At 45.5% G+C, this 21,034-nt stretch overlaps 5 protein-coding genes and 1 non-coding gene across 7 annotated transcripts; 3 read left to right on the forward strand and 3 right to left on the reverse strand.

Annotated features, from left to right (window-relative positions):
* Nucleotides 1–572: 572 nt before the first annotated feature.
* On the forward strand, nucleotides 573–6,586 carry LOC125763118 (glutathione-specific gamma-glutamylcyclotransferase 1). Its single transcript, XM_049425955.1, has 4 exons — nucleotides 573–992; nucleotides 2,179–3,189; nucleotides 4,953–4,988; nucleotides 5,860–6,586. Exons 2-4 carry the CDS (start codon nucleotides 3,016–3,018, stop codon nucleotides 6,379–6,381), a joined length of 732 nt encoding a protein of 243 aa, XP_049281912.1. The 5' UTR covers nucleotides 573–992; nucleotides 2,179–3,015; the 3' UTR covers nucleotides 6,382–6,586.
* Nucleotides 4,501–4,666, forward strand: LOC125766688 (U1 spliceosomal RNA). The gene has a single exon (XR_007418697.1). It is a non-coding gene; the product is annotated as a U1 spliceosomal RNA (small nuclear RNA).
* Nucleotides 6,567–8,334, reverse strand: LOC125763094 (26S proteasome non-ATPase regulatory subunit 13). Its single transcript, XM_049425910.1, has 5 exons — nucleotides 8,056–8,334; nucleotides 7,815–7,928; nucleotides 7,468–7,752; nucleotides 7,219–7,372; nucleotides 6,567–7,151 (listed from the first exon to the last, which is right to left on the reverse strand). The coding sequence occupies exons 1-5, from the start codon at nucleotides 8,157–8,159 to the stop codon at nucleotides 6,666–6,668; spliced, it is 1,143 nt and encodes a 380-aa protein (XP_049281867.1). The 5' UTR covers nucleotides 8,160–8,334; the 3' UTR covers nucleotides 6,567–6,665.
* A 201-nt stretch (nucleotides 8,335–8,535) lies between these two features.
* Nucleotides 8,536–15,692, reverse strand: LOC125763076 (lipase 3-like). Its single transcript, XM_049425874.1, has 4 exons — nucleotides 14,070–15,692; nucleotides 10,520–10,907; nucleotides 10,236–10,435; nucleotides 8,536–9,256 (listed from the first exon to the last, which is right to left on the reverse strand). The coding sequence occupies exons 1-4, from the start codon at nucleotides 14,529–14,531 to the stop codon at nucleotides 8,711–8,713; spliced, it is 1,596 nt and encodes a 531-aa protein (XP_049281831.1). The 5' UTR covers nucleotides 14,532–15,692; the 3' UTR covers nucleotides 8,536–8,710.
* Nucleotides 15,693–15,989: 297 nt separating this feature from the next.
* On the forward strand, nucleotides 15,990–19,196 carry LOC125763057 (NADH-ubiquinone oxidoreductase 75 kDa subunit, mitochondrial). Of its 2 annotated transcripts, none has more exons than XM_049425831.1 (5): nucleotides 15,990–16,225; nucleotides 16,300–16,468; nucleotides 16,562–17,749; nucleotides 17,829–18,011; nucleotides 18,084–19,196. In XM_049425831.1, the coding sequence occupies exons 2-5, from the start codon at nucleotides 16,304–16,306 to the stop codon at nucleotides 18,726–18,728; spliced, it is 2,181 nt and encodes a 726-aa protein (XP_049281788.1). In that variant the 5' UTR covers nucleotides 15,990–16,225; nucleotides 16,300–16,303; the 3' UTR covers nucleotides 18,729–19,196. The 2 variants fall into 2 exon arrangements, with proteins under 2 accessions (XP_049281788.1, XP_049281786.1); XM_049425829.1 differs by having other exon boundaries at nucleotides 15,990–16,135.
* A 329-nt stretch (nucleotides 19,197–19,525) lies between these two features.
* LOC125763132 (histone deacetylase complex subunit SAP30 homolog) lies at nucleotides 19,526–21,005 on the reverse strand. Its single transcript, XM_049425971.1, has 3 exons — nucleotides 20,570–21,005; nucleotides 20,250–20,465; nucleotides 19,526–20,157 (listed from the first exon to the last, which is right to left on the reverse strand). The coding sequence occupies exons 1-3, from the start codon at nucleotides 20,747–20,749 to the stop codon at nucleotides 20,029–20,031; spliced, it is 525 nt and encodes a 174-aa protein (XP_049281928.1). The 5' UTR covers nucleotides 20,750–21,005; the 3' UTR covers nucleotides 19,526–20,028.
* Nucleotides 21,006–21,034: the final 29 nt, after the last annotated feature.

Below are 21,034 nucleotides of genomic sequence, written 5' to 3' on the forward strand. Positions count from 1 at the left end.
ACACAATACAGAGCAGAAACTCGATAAGGGCTTGCTGTAGAGAGCAATTGTGTATTATGTTTTATGATGCGAACCTTATTGCTGAAGCATAATTTTGTTCCGTGCAAATACAAGGAATGAAGGGCACAACGATGTAAAAGAGATGGTTATAGAAAATGATTTTTTTTTGCAAACAATTGGCACGCATTTATTATGCGTGACGTTTATGAGAAAAGTGATGACGTTATTGCATCAGCCGGTTGAGGGGAAAACGCACTCGTGTCGGACACGCAGCATAAACGATAAAGCACAATTTACACAACGCAACATGTAATGGTAACATGTGGAAGACTTGTATTGACTTCCAAGAAATTTAGTTCGAAAACTGATTTTATAATGATTAAAGGTAATAAAAAGACATTAAAAATAATTGTCAAAAAAGTTTCAAAAACGTGGCGTCGGAATTAATGTAAAATTGCAAATTAAACATATCCCCATGACAACCGTACCACTTCGGTTGGCTGTGTAAACCGTGCTTAACATCACGGCAATGCGAGCGCGTGTGCGTCAGGCGCTCTCAATGGGGGGAGAAGCAAAATAGAAAACAGCATACACCGCGACGGAACAGATCGTTCGGGCTAGCAGCGTTTCGGTTGATTCCATTTTTCTACCCCATCTGTCGTTGACCGCCGTGCGAAAAACTTTCCACCCAACCCGTCGGTGATTTTCCGAACCTTTTCACGGTGACCCAACAAGTTGTGCTTCACTTCTGGACGTGAAAATTGTGAAAAGTTTCTTCCCAAAAGCACAATTCCACGCCCGTATCGGTGTGCTACTTTTAATTATTTACTGTTTTGCTGATCCCATTTGGTTTCCCTGTTCGGTAATCATGTCTCCGTACGGTTGCTGTGGTTGTTTTTCGTGTTAAAAACGGTGGCAAAAAGCGATTTTCTTACGGCATGGCACCAACAATGCAGATGCGTGGCGTACGCTCTAGTCAGCAGTGGTATGGGGTAAGTTAGCACCGGTGAATCCCCTTTCATCTGACCTTAAGGGAAAGGACATTTTCGTACAAGGATGTGTTATGCAGCTGCAGCGCCACATCGACGGGGGCAGCAATATGTACTACAGTGTGAACCAATCCTTTTTTTTTTTGGCCACTAATGTCAAGTTCAAGGTGCCTTCGAAGTTCAACGTTTTTTTTGTGTGTGTGAGTGCATGTTGCTCTCCTTATTGTTGCATCCAAATAGCTGCGAAGCAAAACATTGAACCACACGCGGAAAAATGCAATATTAGCGAAGGTCGTCCACGTCGCCAATGAAGCGCGCCGTGAACGCGATGAATCTTCTGTGTATGGTTTTTGTTGTTGTTGCTGCTAACATTATGTGTCATCCGCGTTCATTCGCGCGATTTCGCGGTGCAGCACGCGCGTGTTTCATCGTTAGCGGGGTTTTGCTGTTTAAATTTGGCTAACCGTTTTTTTCTTCTTTGGTTTGCAATCAGCGGTGGGTTACAAATGGGATAAAAGGGATACGTTACTACGATCGAAAACAATAAAAAATCCCCTTACTTACTGCGATGTTGAATAGTTTGACAGCTGGATGCTGTAGTATAATAAGCCCCGAAGTCTCGTGCCAATTTTTTATTAGATAAACCACTCTCACACACCGATAAACCCTGTTCAGCTCATCTCGCGATCGGGTTCTATTTTGTTGGCAATCTTTGTTGATCCGTCCGAGGATCCGTGTGGCTTCCTTTGGCGTGGGAATTATGTTATAAAGTTGTTTCTGTGTGTATTTTTTAAAAAAAGTTTCAACCGCGTACCTTCACACAACGAACTGTGGGCGAAATAACATAAAAACTTCCGTACCGGAGTGGGGCACAAATTTGTTCGTGCCGTGTGCACGGGCACGCGCACACCCGTTTGGTGTGTGCCTGTGTGTCCGTGCGCTCGCAACGCGCACACTAGCGCACAGCCCCACCGACGGGCACGCATACGTTGCTCATACGGTGGCAAACGCGTGTGAAGGTACAAAACGAATCCGTGTGATATGATGGCGCTTTGTCTAACCGGACTATGTTCCCGTTTCTGTTTTGCTGCTGATGCTGTGTGTTTGTGTGTGCTGGTTCTGTTTTACTTAAGCGAACTTTTTCTTTTCCCTCTTCTTCCTTGTTGCTCTGTCACTCTCTTCCCCGCAGAATATGAAGCCTTCCGCTAGCGGACCGGACAGACTAATCGCACCAATATCCATCAGCTTCCGAAGAACGGCGGCGTCAGTAGTGGCTACAGAGCGAGCAGTGCCGGCCACAGCCGTACTACCAGCGCACGGTACGCAACATCCGGTCCGGCTGGAACTGAACCGACCGCGGCGACATTATCTACCTCATCCGGACCGACATCGGCGGCGTCATTTGCCGTTTCGTTTAGCAAAGTTAAAACTCTAGCCCGGTAGGGTGCGTTTCTTCGCAAACGGAAGTGAACCGTGCCGAATTGGACGACGAGATTCAAGTGTGTGTGGGTGCGTGTGTGTGTTTGTGAGTGCAGCAGTAGTAACTAGAAAATGCAGTATAGTAACTAGAAAGTGACGTTTCCTGTCTAAAACAACAAATCCCACACCTTTCCCCGCTAGGTCACACCCAAAGCGACACGTATTTTGTTTGGTTCGGTACGATTAGAAATCAAAAATGAATTAATTGTGCATAGTGTGCCCCTGCACGACATCACCAAACGGCAACGGTTACTACAGTACATACGATCACGCGCGCACTTAGTGGACGGCGCGTCACAACATCAGCGCCTGAGTACGGTTGACACACAACAGAGCGAAGAAAAAAAAACGTGTGTCGCAAAAATTGCGCTTTCTTTAACCTTCAACTTTGCCATCAGTGCCGGGTCCCACCCTCGGTGTACCATCGATCGTGTTTACAAAACAAAACAGCAACAACAACAACAACATAAAAGTGGAACAGCAACCGGGTCGGGTTTGGTGTGATTAATTCGCAACTGCTAAGGTAACGGATCAAGGATTCTAAACGATGGAGGTAGTAAATGGGGCGCCTACTACGATGCCGAGCGTGTGGGTGTTTGGATACGGTTCCCTCTGCTGGTATCCGGGGTTTGATTACTCCGAATGCATTACCGGCTACATACGCGGATACGTGCGCCGGTTCTGGCAGGGCAATGTAACACACCGTGGGACGAAGGAGAAGGTAAGCATTAAGCCGCCATTCTTGCCACTATTAACCGGCCGGCAAGAAAAAACCCTTTTTTTATCTGTCATCGCGTTCTTTTTAACAGCGTTCCTAGACCTAGCCCTTGAAACGTTTTTAAAACCGAAACCTACTTACAAACGAGGGAAAATCGAGAGAGAGAGAGCGAGAGAGAACACAATTCGCTGCGTATTTTTGTTACATTCCTTTACTTAATTTTATTCGTGCGTCCCCTGCGCACAGGAACTACTTTGTCGCGGACGTGGGTGTGGGTTCTATTTTTATCAGTGCCGTACAATACGAAGTCGCACAATACGAAGCGAACGAAATTTGCAACAAAAAAAACCAAGCCAACACCGATACGAGACGCGGCCATCGATTTGAGTATGCGTTTCGAGCTCGTGTGTGTCGAGTCTTATTGTAGTAGTTGTTCATCGCACGCGCTCTCCAAACATCGCTATTAAAAAAAGGGATTATTGCACGAGTCGTTTAGTTAGCTTCCCCCATCCCCATATGGAAGTGGGGAAGGGCACGAGGGAAGGGAGGTGTCACCATTTAGGGGCCAAAGGGATGGGAAGTGTTTTGTAAACATCGGGCACACACGAAGCAAAGCACATTTGGCACGTCAGTCTGCTTAATCAGCTTAATAAACACATCACCAATATGGGTGTATGAGAGAGGTTTGATAAAAAAAAAAACAATTCCGCTACTGCTACCTACTTGGATGGCGCGCGTCGTTCGATGTTAATGTCGTTGGGGCCTACTTCGATGGCGAAAATGTACCAACGTGTTCGAAGCACCGCCAATAGCGGGGCATACAAGAACAGAAATAATACCGAGACACCTGTATGTGTATCGGTGGAAACGTGTGGTTGAGTGTTTTTTGCCTTTTTTGTTGTTGTTGTCTGATAGTAGAATTTTACACACGTGCGGAATGTGGCCGATACCAGTTCAGCAAGAATGTTAAACATTACTTAACCAGGAATCGCTTCCACTGTGGGTGTCATTCGCATGACATAATCGTCACTATATAGTGACCAATGAAAATGTGTTGTTTCTATAGGCGCATTGTGTTATCAACAAGTTTGCAAATGTTATTAATTACCCTGATAAGCGCTCGGCTGTTGTATGGTTTATTGTTTTTGCTAGCGAAAAAGCGTGCTGCCCTCACTAGCTTCTTGTAGCAGGTAGAAAGCATCCTGTTGCTTGATCCGTACGCCCTTGCAGCATCCTTGTTTGGTGAAATGTTAACCATCGCTAGCGGAGCATACGCATCGGGAATGGGGTGGGTGCGTGTGACCGGCAGAAAGCATACTTACCTGGCACAGGGGTTACCGTGATCACGAAGGCGGTTCCCCCAGGGCGAGGCCTGGCCATTGCACACTTGGGTTGGGTTGACCCCTGCGATTATCCCTCATGTGGATAACTCGTGTGCGCAATTTTTGGTAGCCGGGAAGTGCGTCCGCGCACATCCCGATTTCTGTTAATAACTTAATATTAGATTCATCACTCTGTTAGTATTCAGTTAAGAATTCTACTCTTGGTATGTGATCCTGGTGAATCATTAAGTCATGACATCCTTCAGATGCAACTCCGATTACTCACTCATTGGTATCCGCATGTTTTCTATCAAACGAAACATGTGAATATTTGCATGCACATTCACGCATCAGCAAGCATAATATTACGTGGCTAGGAGGAATCTAATGCACGGTTTCTGTTTGTTTCTTTTTTTTTCCTTTATCTGTTTCCACTCTACGTAGCCGGGTCGCGTGGCCACTCTAATCGAGGACAAAGAGGTAAGTAATGATATGGGTATTTCTAGCATTCAGCTCCCACACAGACGATAGACGATAGGGCTTCCGATCACAGTAGGTGCTAAATGTGAATGCGATTAAATTACGATGTACACAACGAGGCGGGACCGAACTTGATAATGTTGTGTCGATATCAAATGACTTCAGACATGGCGCGAAGTTAGAAAGCAATTGAAAGTAAATGTCTCATCTCAATAGTAGTATAGAATACATTAATTTTCTTAACAAAAAATATAGTTTTTAAGCAATGTCACACCAAAAAGGGCATAAATGAAGAGAGATGTAAACAAAGCATGACAAAGGGATGTTGCAAAAAATAGGAGAGAGAAGGGAGCAGTTCTTTCTGAGTAAGCCCCATTGTGTGAGATGGGAAGGGACAGGAGCAAGTGAGAGGAGAGAGTTCTCCCTTCACCAGTCCTAATCCCTTAACCAGAAATCTCAACATTACTTTAGATAGGTCTGGCATTTTTGCACCATGTCTAAGCCGAAGGAGAAGTTCTCCTCCTCCAACTTCTGACTGCGTGATATACAAGAGGGACGCGTTACATCCTGACAATTTCTGTCTCGGGCCCGGGGACTTTTCCCATGGCATGCTCCACGAGGGAAGCAACTGAAGAGTTATCGAGCTAACTCGTATGGAACCACGAGAGTTGAGCTAGACAGAACCGCACACGCACATCATCTCCATGGAGACGTGAGAGCGAACGCGCGTGCATATATACTCTCGGTGAAAAATCCATGTTCTAGCGATGCGTACGGTAGAACCTTACAACAGCAAACACATGCACGCTTAAAATAGACCCTTCGCACGCAATTCAAACTTTTAATTTTCGTTTTTGCTTCCTTCCCACAGGGTATTACGTGGGGCTGTGCATTTAAGGTGACCGGAAACCACGCACTGGACTATCTGCGGCAGCGTGAATGTACACTCGGCGGATACATGACGGAGTACATCAAGTTCTATCCCCGGCTAGCAAGCGAACAGTCCGGCATCAGCGGAGAAGCATTTCCGGCGCTCGTGTACATCGCAACGCCCAAGAACGAACACTGGATAGGCGAGGAACCGTTGCTGGTAACGGCACGCCAAATCGTCCAGTGCCGTGGCCCGAGCGGCCATAATGTCGAGTACCTGGTGCGGTTGGCCATGTTCATGCGAGATGAATTGCCGGGCGCGTGCGATGAGCATTTGTTCGAGCTCGAGGGGCTCGTGCGTCGGTTCGTGGCGGAAGCGAATGTGAACCTCGAGCTGCTGCTGATCGGTAGCGTTACACCTCATCGGATACGGCGTGATACGCATGAGGAAGTGCGGCGCCACGTCACATTCGAGTTTGCCTCTCGTGTTCCCGATACCAAGCTTCGCTGTTTGCACATTTAAGTGTCCCCAGCGGGAAAGAGTACCCACACTTATGAACGCCATTTAACATTTCGCTTTCTATGTTGTTTTTTTCTTCTTCGCTACAAATCCCTACGCACAAAGAGAAGCACGACACGTGCCTGATTCCCCTTCTAAAGATATGCTAGCTTTAAGACTACTGAACGCTGCTATAGTTGACTATAAAATTGTTTACGGTATAATGAAATATAGAGTCTTATTCAATTTATTAAAGTGTAAACTTCAGCATGAACAAAAGCACACGTGTTGTGGTGCCCGTTTTCCACTCAGTTGGTAAGGATTTCACTCGCCCGGCTTTCGATCAGCTGCTCCATGGACGTGATGGAGGACATCCAGGTGTCCAGGGTGGAAGCCATACCGGCCACCTGCTTACGATCGAGCACACGTGGCTGTACCCAGGTCATATTCACGACGCCCGCCACCTCGTCTATCGCACCCTTTACCAGTCCCTGGGCCAGTGCCTTCATGATCAAAATTTCCACCTCCTTGATCGGTAGCTTGGCCTCCTTCGCAATCTCATCGAACGTGATGGTGCGCTTGTTGGCAGGCCGCTTGAACGTCATTTCCATCAGGCAGAGGAGCGATATTTTCTGTCGCAACTTTACCTCCTGGGCGGCTAGATCGGCAATTGAGCTCCATTTCGGTTTCATCTGTTCGAACTTTACAATGTCGCCCGAGTTGAATGCACGCAGCAGCTCCACCAGCCATTCGTTTTCTGTACCATTGAGCGACTCGAGGATTGGATGCGCTAGCTGGATTGAAGATATTGAATTTTGTTGAGTTGCGGGTGTAAATTACGTAGAGTTCAGTTAAACTTACCAGTTCACCGATATTGTAAATGCCTTCGCCAAGCAGTGCTGCTAAACCTAAACAGAAAGCTTGTTGAGCCCACTGATCCTTCGGGTAGGTATCGATAGAGCATCCCAGAAATTGAAGACCACACCGATAGTAATCACTGTGCTGTCCGACCAAACTGTACCGAAAGAATAGAACAGATTAAATGAATTGCTTCTCACCGCAGTCAACCGCGTCGGTCTAGTCGATTTTCAATTCACAAAACACACATACCGGTAGTAGTTAGCTGCTAGCATGTAGTATTTACCATGCACCGGAGTTACATTGCCCGCTTCCTCGAGAATGTCTTTCAGATCTTCGATGATCTTTTTCGTCTCATCCAACTGGTTTAGATGTTCAAGATGGATCTGCCCCTGTAGCACTTTGCACATCCAGACCGCTTGGTCGCAGATTTTTACCTTATCCTTTAGCTTCTCAAGAAACGCGATGGCTTCCTTCTTATCCGTTAGGAACGAAATTACGACCGTAAGAATTTCCACCAAACCGTAAGGGTTGATTCTGAAGAAACAATAAAGATTTTTCATTAATACAGCACAACACCGATCCGTACGACAACGTACTTTGTTTCGAAGGAGGCGATGAAATTGTGGTACAGGGCAAGCAATGCTTCCTCGTTCTGTAGGGCAGGATGCTTGACGAAGGCGTCCAACTTTATGGTTAACTCATTCCAAAGCCTGGCGGGGGAAGGAAAGAAGATTTAGTTGAAATATACACCGTTACAACATGGTTTAATGCAAGAAGCGAGCGATAACTAAAGTTGAATTTGTTTTGCTTCACTTTGCGTGGCTGTATGCTACTTACTTCTCATTGTACAACTCTTCCAGTACCGTCCATTCGGCCGCTAGATCTTTATCGGTGGTTTTCTTCTGTTCCGCCAGGTAGCTTGCAACGTTAGCGTTGGACATGGTTTTAATTATGCGCTCTAAACGAACTCTTTCTATAACAAAAATACGTGCAGTTGTTTCAGTGCAACTTTGCGTGGATTTTTTTTAATATTTTTTGGTGTCATGCGATTTGACAGTTGAGAATGATTTGCAATAACTTTTCGACCCGGTACCGGGGCTATAGTAGCTGGTTGAACGCTTCCACCAAGCCCTTGGGAGCAAATGGTGCAGCTGAAGTATTCAACCTTACATTCTACGATGTTTGACACGTGTTGGGGAACACTGTTATTCAAGGTAAATACACTATTGGGGCAAACCGAGCACTATTTGAATCACACGTTATTTCTCAATCAATTACGTGCGCATATTGAAGGGGAAAATATAGAATAAAAAGCGGTTAATTATCGATGCTCCATTTTTATTTATACATACAACACTAAACTCATTGAAGTCTTAACAGTTAGGATTTTCAACATGAAAATGCAGTCATAGTTTTTGTTGCTCGCTTGAATTTCCTTGGACAGAATTCATTCGCCGTTCCTCTGTAGCATGATATGGCTTAGCTGACGGTGTTACTTGTATCTTTGCATCAGCATAAGAAGCTGCTTGTAGACTACCTCCGGCGCATCGTTTCCCCACAGAAAGTCCACGTGATTAAAGTTATCGTTCGGTATCTTGAACATTCCGATCGAGGTGCGGTGCAGCTGGTTGAACAGATTGGCCACATCCATTGGTCCGGCCAACCAATCGTTGTTGGCGTAGAACAGTGCTATCGGTGTCGATATATTTTCCAGATTGTAGCCCGGTGGCGTAGCCCGTCCATAGCGTCGTTGATTTTCGCTTTCGCCGTAATCGAACAGCTGGAAGTTGCCCTCGTTGTGAATTTCCTGCGCGTAGTGAACGACCGTTTTTGTCGACGTACCGGCAGGTGTGTGACCGAAGATGACCGGCATCAGTGTGGCATTGTACTGCTCCTTGTCGAAACCACACAGGACGAACACGGTGTTCTCACAGATATACTTCTCCGCTTCGGTCAGTTCGCATCCATATTTGGCAAGATAGCGAATGATTTTGTTCTGCGGCATAAACTCATTACCGCCGAAAAATTTTAGTATCATCTGTGAGTAATGAGAAAAAGGTTCGCGATAGAAGAACGGGGAATGCTGTTTCATTTTATAGCTTATAAAATGTACCCATGAAAGCCACTAAAATGAGAATGTACAATGTTCATAACGCTCCCTAGTCCAAGATAAAGTCCATGAGAGTTATGAAAATGGGTGAATGCATTAATGGAAATCCATTTTCAATGTTTTAATTATTTACAAAAGATCCTATAGTTCTTTTAATAAAGAAACTGAGGATATAAATACCAAATAACGTTGCTTAACGAAATATTTAATTTACAAGAATAAATCAAAGCAGCAAAATTATACATTGCATGTTCTCTTACTAAAGTCAATATGAAGGGAAAGGATATACAACAAAACAACCAAAGGTGCGTGACCTGCCCTGAAAAAGCTGGACAATCCCAGTGGGGAACGGATAAAACATAACGCACAATACCCGCCAGACAATAGGACGATGCGATAGAAAATAGGACGACGACCGGATGGACATACGTTACACCACCATTGCAACCCACATCCCAAGGGAGGGGGGAGGGAGTGAAAGAGAGAGAGAGAGAGAGAGAAAGAAAGAAACACCGGACCACCGGAGGAAAGGAATCTTAAAAATGGATGTTCGCGTACACGCGTTCTGTGCGCCTGCGAACACGAAAACTCACCAGCAATCGTAACGAGAGTCGTTTGAGAATGTCATTCGCTAGACCATCTACCCAATTGGGAACACGAAGGTTATCGAAATAGTTTAACGGTATCTACTGATACGGATGACCGGGATATATTGGGGTCGAGAAGACATATGTATGGACGAGCGGCAGGAATAGTATGACACGAAATGAAATGAAACAAAACACGAACGAAGAATGCGGATGAAATTTAGTGTGGCATTGGGAATCGGTTCCGTGCGAAACAAAATGCACTTTGCTGCTCGCGCTCCTATGGTCAGGATGCAATGGATTCCGTATGTCCTTCTTACCTCGATATCGTGCGAAAATGGTGCTAGCAGACGGATGGGACTTTTCACGTGCCCCATGAAGGCAACTGGGGCCAGCGCAAATACGGCCTCCAACCGTTCATTGTACTCCGGGCGGCTTGCTAACAGTGCGAAGATCATTGTCGTACCCATGGAATGTCCAACGTACAGCAGATTGCGCGTCGTATCATTGCGTTCCAGAGCTGTGTGTGGATGAACAAAAAAAAATGGACCATTTGCTACAATTAACACACCGTCACATTCGAACGCACTGCCTGCCTACCTACCCCGAATGTTGTACAGATAATCAATCTCAGCCGGTATATCATACATCGCCATTTCGTGCCAGCTAAAGTCCCAGAAGGCGGTCTCATCGCTGCTGAAGCTAACGTGCTTGCGGGAGTATGTATTGCCACGTGCATTTCCCAACCAAACGTCATAGCCGGCGTCCGCTAGTATGAAGGCAAGTGCCTTTTCCGGCCCACTCAGCAACCAGTCCGCCGAGCTGGACAGTAGACCGTGCTGCAGGAATACGGGTTGGCCCGTACCTTTGCCACCTTGGGCCGGACATCCGATGCGACCGCAGGGCAATCGATGTAGCGTTAGGAGATAACCATCGGCCGTTTTGAGAGTGTGTGATTCCGCCTGGTATCCGTGCCGAACCGCTATTTCTGGCTGCAAGTACAAAGGCAAAAGGATAGCAACATTATCGTCAATAGATGTTATGGCCCGCATCACTGTGATTGATGTACCACAGTGACACATTTGGTTGTGTTGCTAATGAACGAAATGTTGACCATACATAATTGTGTAAAGTCCTGTGCCTACAAAAAGAGGCACTTAACGATAAGGTAACATTAATAAAATATCAATGATTTGAAGAGGTTTTAAAAGAACTTTATCAAGATCGACCTTAATATTATTCCTGCTTTAGTTCCCTATCATCCAAAGTTAGCTACAGACTTGTATAATGCCCAATTTAAAGCCCATAAAACGGCACGATTCTTTAGACTTTTAAAAATTATAGACCTACACAGAAAATTTGCCGTTTGTCCTTGACTACTGTTAGCTAGAACCTTCGCACCGTAACAGTCAGGAGGAACAGCCTTAAACCGAAAGGACTGAATGCATGCAAACGGTCAATTACTTTGCTACGACCCCTCCCAACATGACATCCGTGCACGCCATTCTTCTTGAAAAGCAAAAGCGGCAAACACACACACAAAAAAATGCGTCCTTCCATTAGCCGTTCAGTGTACGACCAGCGACGATGATTCCGCGGTGTTGTTTTGCCGCCAGAAGTTCTTTGTGGCGATGTCAAACCGGGGAGCCAGTTTTCTTTGCATTCAATACGTTGCAGGATGTTCCGTCGATTGTACTTTTTTCCTTATTTTTCTGTTGGAGCTATTATCACTGGCAAAGGTATACAGAAAGATACGGACTGCCCTTACGAAGAATTTATGCATATATTACCTACAGCCAAGCCTTTCTGCTTTTCAGCGTCTGTACAGTAACGACGGAAAATCCTTGAAGTTGCCGTAATGACCTAAGCCCAAACACCCATATAGCGCGATAAATAGCTATATTCCTTCAAGAAGAGATGCCTCCAAAATTGTATACCTTTCCATACTTCACTAGAAACAATTTCATATTTAAATGTCCTCGTTTTTGTTTGAGTACAACTCCTGCTCGTATGCCCGTGCAGCGGTTAGAGCGACTGGTAAAGAACCATAATTTATCGGTCCAATTTCCGGACCATGATGATTGGCCTTGTTTCTGGTGGCCAAGCCCACCCGTCACCCGATAGCTGTTCCAAAACACGCAAATACAAAATTTGTAGCACAAGACAGTGACAGTGGGGGAAAAGGACTGGTCTGTACCGAAAGCGCTCGTTGTGTCGAGTTAGCGACTAGAATACATGCTTCGTTATCCTTAAGGACTACACAAACAATCGATCGGCTGATTAAAAAGCAAGATTTTAAAATGTTCATACAAACAAAGAACGTTCGTTTGGATAATATTTGCTAACAACACATCCACGTATCGTGCTATCAGCAGCATTGTCGTGCATCCGATGTGTTTGTGGACGATATACATTTTTTGCAGGAAACCGGATTGTCCCATGCCACGGACATCCTTCGTATGTCGCTTTTTAGCTTCAATAGACGACCGTTGCACTATATTGCTGTTGTGTATTTGCTTCCATTTGGAACCGTTTCCCTTTAATGCAACGTCCTTCACTGTTTCGGTTCGAAAAGTCCGACGTTCCTCGAGAGAATGCATTCGTTTTCCCCGCCTGTCCTCAATGGTGGATAGTTGGGTGGTATTTCAGTTTTATGGTAACGTCAAACAATCCCACCTACGTGATCCGTTCGTTTTGATGGGAATGGTTCATTTCCGGCTAAAATAACCAACTTCTGGTAGGACGGTACCCGCCGTTGCACAGTGTTTAGTGGTGTTTTTATGTTACAAACCACATCAGTGAACACCACACAGCACAGACGCTTTTCAAATCCTTCAATGGATACTATTTTTATAGGTCGACAGAACGGAGCCTTTACCTTTCCGATCGGGGCAATTATGTCTGGTCGGCGGGCGTTATTTGTTAGCAATGATGTCCATTAATTTTGTTCCTAGCTTACGGTATACGGGGGCGAGGCCCAAACCTGCCCTCCATCGGGCCCGGCACGAACCTGTCGTCAAGATTGTACATGGAAGTTACACGATACATTATTCAAACATTCGAAATAAGGTTACGAAACAGTTGGCTAACTGTATGGCGTGTTATCATACCCACAGGGACCCGAGCTCATCGTTCAATCGCAGCTGTTCATATGATATGCATCTTTCGCTTTCGATTAGTGTTTGTGGTCTTTTGCGGAGATCATCCAGTATGGGAAATCTGCGTTAGAATAACGTTCATCCGATTGCTTATCTATTGCTGCCATACTTGCCCGCCATAGCAAGTAGCCTCCAGTAACGATCTAATTTGCGCTTCGATTCTCTCCTCGTTTTGATGTTTCGTTGAGTTTTCCTTCCCCCTTTCACTTGGCCGGCTAGGTGGTGAGAAGGGTGTGATAATTATTAGAGCAATTAAATTAGCCTCATCGTATCGAGAACATTCGGAGCAGTGAGCCGTGTCGTGGGTGGGTATCGGTACACCGGTGCAAAAGCCCGTGCACGAGCCGCTTACACCCAAGGCCAAATTGGATTAAGATTTGCGGCACAAAACCCGTAGCGCGGATTACGCGTACTGAAGCTAGTACGGAAAATGTTGCCATTTTCAGTTACTGGCGTGTTTTATGCTTCGCACTACGTAGGACCGAATCATGCAACCGATGCTCCTAGGCTGCCTGTAGTGGATGCTTTATTTTTGCTTCTGTTAATCTAATTTCGCTGGAGCTAAATGAATCACATGGTAGTGATGAATCATTATGGGTACAAATATAGTGCTCCTGTTGTGGTTTGTTTTGCAGCACATCAATGCTAATGGTGAACTATAAACATGCGATAAGTTCTACTCCGGTGATACGTTTTAAGTACAATCTAGAATATTTTTGTTGCGTTCTTTATGAAGCTCTAACTTTAAATGTATGATGACGTATTGACTTAAAGTGTTAGTTTGAGAGACCCTATTTGAATTTGAAGGGTCCTTTGAGGATGTTTGAGGTTCTTGTTTGAATGCTTTCAAATGTCTACAGTTAACCTAGAATTAACTAACACATCCTTTAACGGATTTGTCTTATATTATTAAAAATATCTCTTCAACTCACATTCATCAACTAAAAACTAGAGGAAAATTGTGTAAAAAAAAATGTAATTAAAGATAAAACCCACTGTACTGAGATCGGTGTCCGGATTGTATGGTATGGCGGCCTCCTTCGGGCGCAACCAAACAAACGGATTCCAAAACGGAAGCGGTGCACGCGTTCCATGTGTAGCTGTTGTTGTTGTCGTCGTCGTCGTCGTCGTTGTAGTGCCAGCTGCAAATGTGGTCGTAGTTGGCGGTGTTGTTGGTTGATCGGCTAGATCAATACTCCCAACCGGAATGAGTACGGGCGAAAGTGAATCTGATGACGGTGGGAGTAATGGTGGTTCCGTGCCACGGCCCTGCCTCTGATCGTATGCGTCTTCGAGGAAGTTTTGTGCCGTTGCTGCCGTCGTCATGAGCTGTGAGATGAAGTTGTCAAACAGGCTACCGTCGGCACTAGCCGGTCGGTGTTGGATGAGCAGCAGCAGCAAGATGATGAGCATCCGCGAGCCCGGCGACTGGAGCAATTTCCCACCAACGGAAACCATGGTTGGAAAAGTGTTTCACTACGAATTGTTAGAATACCCGACTAACTTTGCTTTGGTTCGCACGGTTCCTCAACTACCCAACCGTGGTGGAAAAACCTTTCTCTTCTTTACGTTTCCGGCGTATTCCAGGAAACGCCACGAATCGTTTGATCTTAGTTTTGCACGAAAAAAAAAAAAAAAACTGCACAGATAAACACGGTAAAGCACAAAAGAGAATCTTCACTGGTCGTCGTCGTTGGCGGACTGACTCACCACCGTTTGTCTTGCCGGTGGATACCAAAGACCTTTTGTTGGCAACCGCGGCAAAAGTGTGTCAGTGAGTCGCGAGACGCGATGCGGTTCGGGTTTTTGTTCGAACTTTTCACTAAAAGCAGAAGCAAACTCTTTCACGCGATAACACTTGAATTGTTGTCCGCCGCGTACTGTAATCCCATGTCTAGCTGTGGTGCGTATTTATTCGATTCGGTTCCGGCACACAATCCATGCCCGAAGCTATTCCCTGGCTCTTATCGATCAACGTACGGTACAAAGTTCTGTTGTACGTTCTTCCTCCACACACGATGATCGGGTGATGGGGTGCATTATACACAATTCTGTAGGGTTGCTATGATTCAATCACTACACCATCATTTTCCGATTATGCGTCCCCGATTAAGGAAGCTCGGGTTGATCCGCGTGCTGCGGGAACGCAATCAAATGTACGAGCTCGATACACGCAGCCTGCAATACGGGCCTGGGTGCGTATGCAACGGAACCGTATGGAAACTTTCTTTTCACATGTTTTTTTTTCGGTGTCGATTTTGCGGACTCCAACGAACAACGGTTCCACGCCTACATCACACACGTTTTAGTTTTACTCTTTTCGCGGGCGAATCTTGCGAAATGCAACGCATCACCGCTTTTGAACGATGCACTTTTTCGGCGCGCGTTTCGACTGTTTCCGTTTGTATCACTTGCGGTGGCCACTTCAACCATACAGCGCGAATGTTTAGTTAGAATGAGTTCAACAAGAATAATGATAGATCGTCACGTTTTCCTTTAAACTTAGGCAATTATTTCACCAGTGTATTTTCTTCATTTTACGAGAAGTTTTTAAGCGCGCGCACAAAACACATCCTACTCGTACGAATAGCAACAGCGTTTTGCGTTTTGTGTTGCTGTTTTTGTGCGATGCATTTGCTGTGCGGTCCAAGGTTGCTACAAAAAGGTAAGGGGAAGCGGTTTCATCGCCAGAAACGAATTTTTTAGGGCCTACGAAATAAGAACTTACGAAAAAATGTATCGGAAATGGTATTTATATTTAGATATAAAAAAATTGTTAAATTTTTTCACGACATGTGAATGCGTGAATTTTAATTTCTTTTTTATATAAAGAAAAAATAATTTACAGGATATTCTTCCATACGAGAACACCACCTTTGCTAGCCACTTTGGCAGCTGTTGACAGCTGCCTGTCTTTCGTTTGTTTTCCAAATTGAAAACGTCAAGGATCTGGACATTTTTTGTTCTGCGATCGAAATACTTGAAAACGAAAAAGACAATTTTTGCCGTATTCTTATCTATCCTCGAGTGCTAGACCGCCGCATTGCTAGCAGATAGCCCCAGTAAGTGCAAGCACGATCGTTTTCGTTTCATTTTGCATCACCGTAGTGTACGTTTGTTTACGCCATCTCGCGAAAATTCATGTGAATTATGTAATTTTTCTACGGCTTTCGGCTAGCTTCGATCAGGTGTTTTCCCCCGTATCTAACGTTTTCGCTATTTCCAGAACAATGCTGCGAGTTCCAGTTAGTCGGGCCCTTACCTTCGGGGCCCGGTTCCCAGTGCAGACGATAGTGCGCACGTCGGCCACTACACCGGCCAAGGCGCCAGAAAAGATTGAAGTTTTTGTGGACGATCAATCCGTGATGGTGGAACCGGGTACCACCGTACTACAGGTAAACTGGTACCGGGTTGGAAAGCATCCAGCATGTTGGTATTTGTTGGTATAGTAATTTTTATATTTCTTTTTTCTCTTTTGTTTACACAAGGCTGCGGCACAAGTTGGTGTGGAGATACCGCGCTTCTGCTATCACGAGCGTCTGGCGGTAGCCGGCAACTGTCGTATGTGTTTGGTGGAGGTGGAAAAATCACCGAAACCAGTCGCTGCCTGCGCTATGCCGGTGATGAAAGGGTGGCGTATAAAGACGAACTCCGAAATGACGCGCAAAGCTCGCGAGGGTGTAATGGAGTTCCTGCTAATGAACCATCCGCTCGACTGTCCCATCTGTGACCAGGGCGGTGAATGTGATCTGCAGGACCAGGCGATGGCATTTGGTTCGGATCGATCGCGCTTTACAGATATCCACCACACCGGCAAACGGGCGGTCGAGGACAAGGACATTGGTCCGCTGATTAAAACCATCATGACACGGTGCATCCACTGTACGCGCTGTATCCGCTTCGCATCGGAAGTGGCCGGTGTCGATGATCTCGGCACGACAGGCCGCGGTAATGATATGCAGATTGGCACGTACGTGGAAAAGTTTTTCCTGTCCGAGTTGTCGGGTAACGTGATTGATCTGTGCCCGGTCGGTGCGCTGACCAATAAACCGTACAGCTTCGTCGCACGTCCGTGGGAAATTCGTAAGATCGAGTCGATCGACGTGTTGGATGCGGTCGGCAGCAATATTGTTGTGAGCACGCGTACGGGCGAAGTGCTGCGCATTTTGCCGCGTGAAAACGACGAAATCAATGAGGAATGGTTGTCGGATAAGTCGCGTTTCGCTTGCGATGGTTTGAAGCGACAGCGGCTGATCGCACCGATGCTGCGCAATCCGAACGGTGAGCTGGAACCAGTCGAGTGGGAATCCGCGCTGATTACGATCGCACAAGCGTTACGTGGAGCACCAAAGGGAAAGGTGGCGGCCGTTGCTGGTGGGCTGGTTGATGCCGAATCGTTGGTTGCGTTGAAGGATCTGCTGAACCGGTTGGGATCGGAAACGCTCTGCACTGAGCAAAAGTTCCCCACTGACGGATCGGGTACGGACTTCCGTTCAAGCTATCTGCTCAACTCATCGATCGCTGCTTGCGAGGAAGCGGATCTCGTACTGCTTGTCGGTACGAATCCCCGCTATGAAGCACCACTTCTGAACACCCGTTTGAGGAAGGGATATATCCATAACGATCAAAACATTGCACTGATTGGACCGAAGGTCAATCTTTCTTACGAGTACGAGGTAAGTACCGTTTGGTGTATGAATTGTTTCTTCATGGGATAAGGTTTTAACATAACTCTTCTTCTAAATATGTGTTTAGCATCTCGGAAGCGATACCTCGCTGATCCGCGACATCGCAAACGGACACCATCCATTCGCCAAGAAGCTGAAGGAGGCTAAGAAACCCCTGATCATCGTCGGTGCCGATCAACTTGCCCGAAAGGATGGTTTGTCTTTCCTTACTGCACTCCACGTATTCGCTAACTCGTTGTCACCGGCAGACGTAAGTGGCTCTCTAGAACCTTACGGTTAAATGAAATAGAGAAACTCAAAATGGCTCAATTGTTTTGTACAGAAAAACTGGAAGGTATGGAACGTACTGCAGACAAACGCAGCGCAAACGGCCGCCCTGGACGTTGGCTATACGGCGGGCGTCGATGCCGCTGTTGAGATGCAACCGAAGGTCCTGTTCCTGTTGGGCGCTGATGCCGGCATGGTCGATAAGGAAAAGTTACCGAAAGATTGTTTCATCGTGTACCAAGGGCATCATGGTGATGCGGGTGCACAAATGGCCCATGCCATTCTGCCTGGTGCTGCGTACACGGAGAAGCAGGGCACGTACGTGAACACGGAAGGCCGAGCTCAGCAGACGCTGGTTGCTGTTACGCCACCGGGGCTTGCACGCGAAGACTGGAAGATTTTGCGCGCCCTATCGGAGGTAGCTGGTGCTCCGCTGCCGTACGATAATCTGGACGATCTGCGTTCCCGCATGGAAGACATTGCGCCGCATCTCGTGCGTTACGGACGGCTGGAGGCGTCCAATTTCTTCGCCATCGCGGACGCATTACTAAAGAACGCTTCGGTGCAATTCGATAATAGCAAGGTGGATGTGGTGCAGAAAAAGCTAGCAGACTTTTTCATGACCGATCCGATTACGCGAGCTTCGCCCACCATGGCTAAATGTGTGACGGCAGCGAAGAAACAGTTGCAAACTAATTAAAGTTTAACAATGCAAGCTTAAAACTGAGACGAAGTCTGCGTTTCCTTGTTGCAGTTCCCCAGGTGTTTCTACACAATTTGTTTTGTGTTTGTTCAACGTGGAATGGTGAGTGGTTAGTTAGTGGAATTTTGAGTCCCATTTGTAAGACGTTAAATGAGAAGTTTTGTTTGTAGTAAAGCAGCGATCTATCAGTCATCGTCCAATGCTATAAATGCAGATGCTTGTCCGGGTCTACTTATTTCCGTAATTTAACCTTGATTAAAATGATCGTTTTTTTTTGTAAATTATCCTTCATTTTCCTGTTCAAAATGCCTCAATAAATGGCAAATATGTAGGGTAACTACTCCAGTTTTCGGCGGCTTAGTGCAGCCGTAAAGCAAAAAACGAAAAAACAACTATATTTGCAATCTTTGTATTTGAAAGTGATGTTATTCCGATTAATAAACTTTCGTAGTATTTCTGCATACTTATTTTCGTGATTTTAATGCGTTTTATGTGCAATATTCATGAAAATGTCAACATTGGTTTTGTTCCTGTTTTCCGCAGGCTGTGTACCTATTTTCGGCAGCGTAAATAAGGGACGGTAAACGTTGTAAACGACTGAAATGATTATCAAATTAAATTTTAAACACTTCCACAATTATTTTGGTAATGACGCGTAGAAATAGAATGAAGTTGGAGAAAGAAAATGACCTGTTGTTTAATAACAAGGTAAAACAATTTAAAATTCAAGAAATTGAAAATGTTAAGGTTACAGAGAGATAGCGAAATTAGACTCAATTAAAGCAGAGTTTATAAAAAAATGTTTTTATTGCATCATATAATAACGAAACTGATTGAAGCTGCTCTTGTAATAAAATTGACTTAAACAACAATTGTACAATGTCATCGATAAAACTGGGTAATACAAAGTTAACGAACCTGAACGATTTGCTCTTGATAATCGCACTAAAATCAGCTCATGTGTGATTTACATTTTATTGACGCTATCCCGTAACGCAGGAAACTTTCACGATACGCATTTCGTTAAACCGAAAGGGGTCAAGTTTCACGGGAACACGGGACAGGAAGTACCACACAATCGGAACATTGTATCGATTGAGTAAAAGCGTTAAAAAAAATTATTAGTAATATATAAAACGGCACAATACGACAAACGTTGATTTTGTTTCTGTAAACGATCAGCTTGTCCCCTTATCGCGGCGACTGATGTGAGCAGGAAGCCACAACTTCGGTGATGCACCGCTGTGACGGAGACCCATAACGATGGATCCCAACCCGTTACTACCGTACACTACCTTCAGGTGGCTTCTGCGCTGGCATTATTTTTCTGGTCCAGCTTGTTCGAGTTCGATTTCACCATGTAGATGAAGTAGGTGAGAATTTCTTTCTCCTTAATCGGAATCGTCTTGAAGTGCTTCATGATTGTCTGCATTAAAAATGGGAAGGAAAGCACACGCGTTAGGAAGCGTCTGGTGTTTTTTGTAATGCGCACGCACGCCACATCGCACAGAAACATACCTCCGATAGCTGCGCTTTGTTGCTGCTCGGTCGCGTAGACACTTTATAGAACCGTTTGTACCTTCGCAGCGTATTCACCTGCAGCTGATAGAGATCCACCTCCGGCAGGTCGGTATCGGTCTCGTTGCTATCGTCCTCCGAGTCACGGCGGCGTCTTTTCGTACGTGCGCACTGTATTCGCGCTTTGTGAAAGTCACAGATGTAGATATGTCGTGCCTGTTAATAATGAAACGCATGCCAAACAAAGCATTACCGAATGACCTTGGGGGGAGCGGTGGGTTTTGTGAACCACAATTCGTAGATGCGGCAGATAACCTTACATGGCTGTCGATGCTAAGCTTCAGCCTTCGTTGCGTGACCGTCTTCTGAATTCGCTTGCTGTAGGAAGCGTTACCAGCTTGCTTCCGGCAACGCTCTCCGTCGTCCAGCAAGCAGCAGATTTGATCCGCCGGCCCACGGGAATCTTCTTCCCCGGTACTAAATCCATTGTTATTCATCATTGAACTACAATTTTCAATGCGTAACTGGGACGCACACACAACACACGCGAATTGTATTCACAATTTAAAAGTTTTATTATTCACCCACTGCACTTTCTGTACACTCAAAATACACACTTTACACTTTAGCGGTTGTTTTCAAAAGAGCAACCATTGAATACCAACTTAATGTTCTATTAAATTAAGGGATTAAGCACCGAAAACTACCGCATAACTTTTCACATCACGTCGCGTCACCTAAATTTGGTTTTGGTTTGTTGTATGTTTGTGTTTGTTGTGAAAATA

The sequence above is a fragment of the Anopheles funestus genome, chromosome 2RL (assembly GCF_943734845.2).
Source record: "Anopheles funestus chromosome 2RL, idAnoFuneDA-416_04, whole genome shotgun sequence".
In the NCBI taxonomy this organism is placed as follows: Eukaryota; Metazoa; Arthropoda; class Insecta; order Diptera; family Culicidae; genus Anopheles; species Anopheles funestus.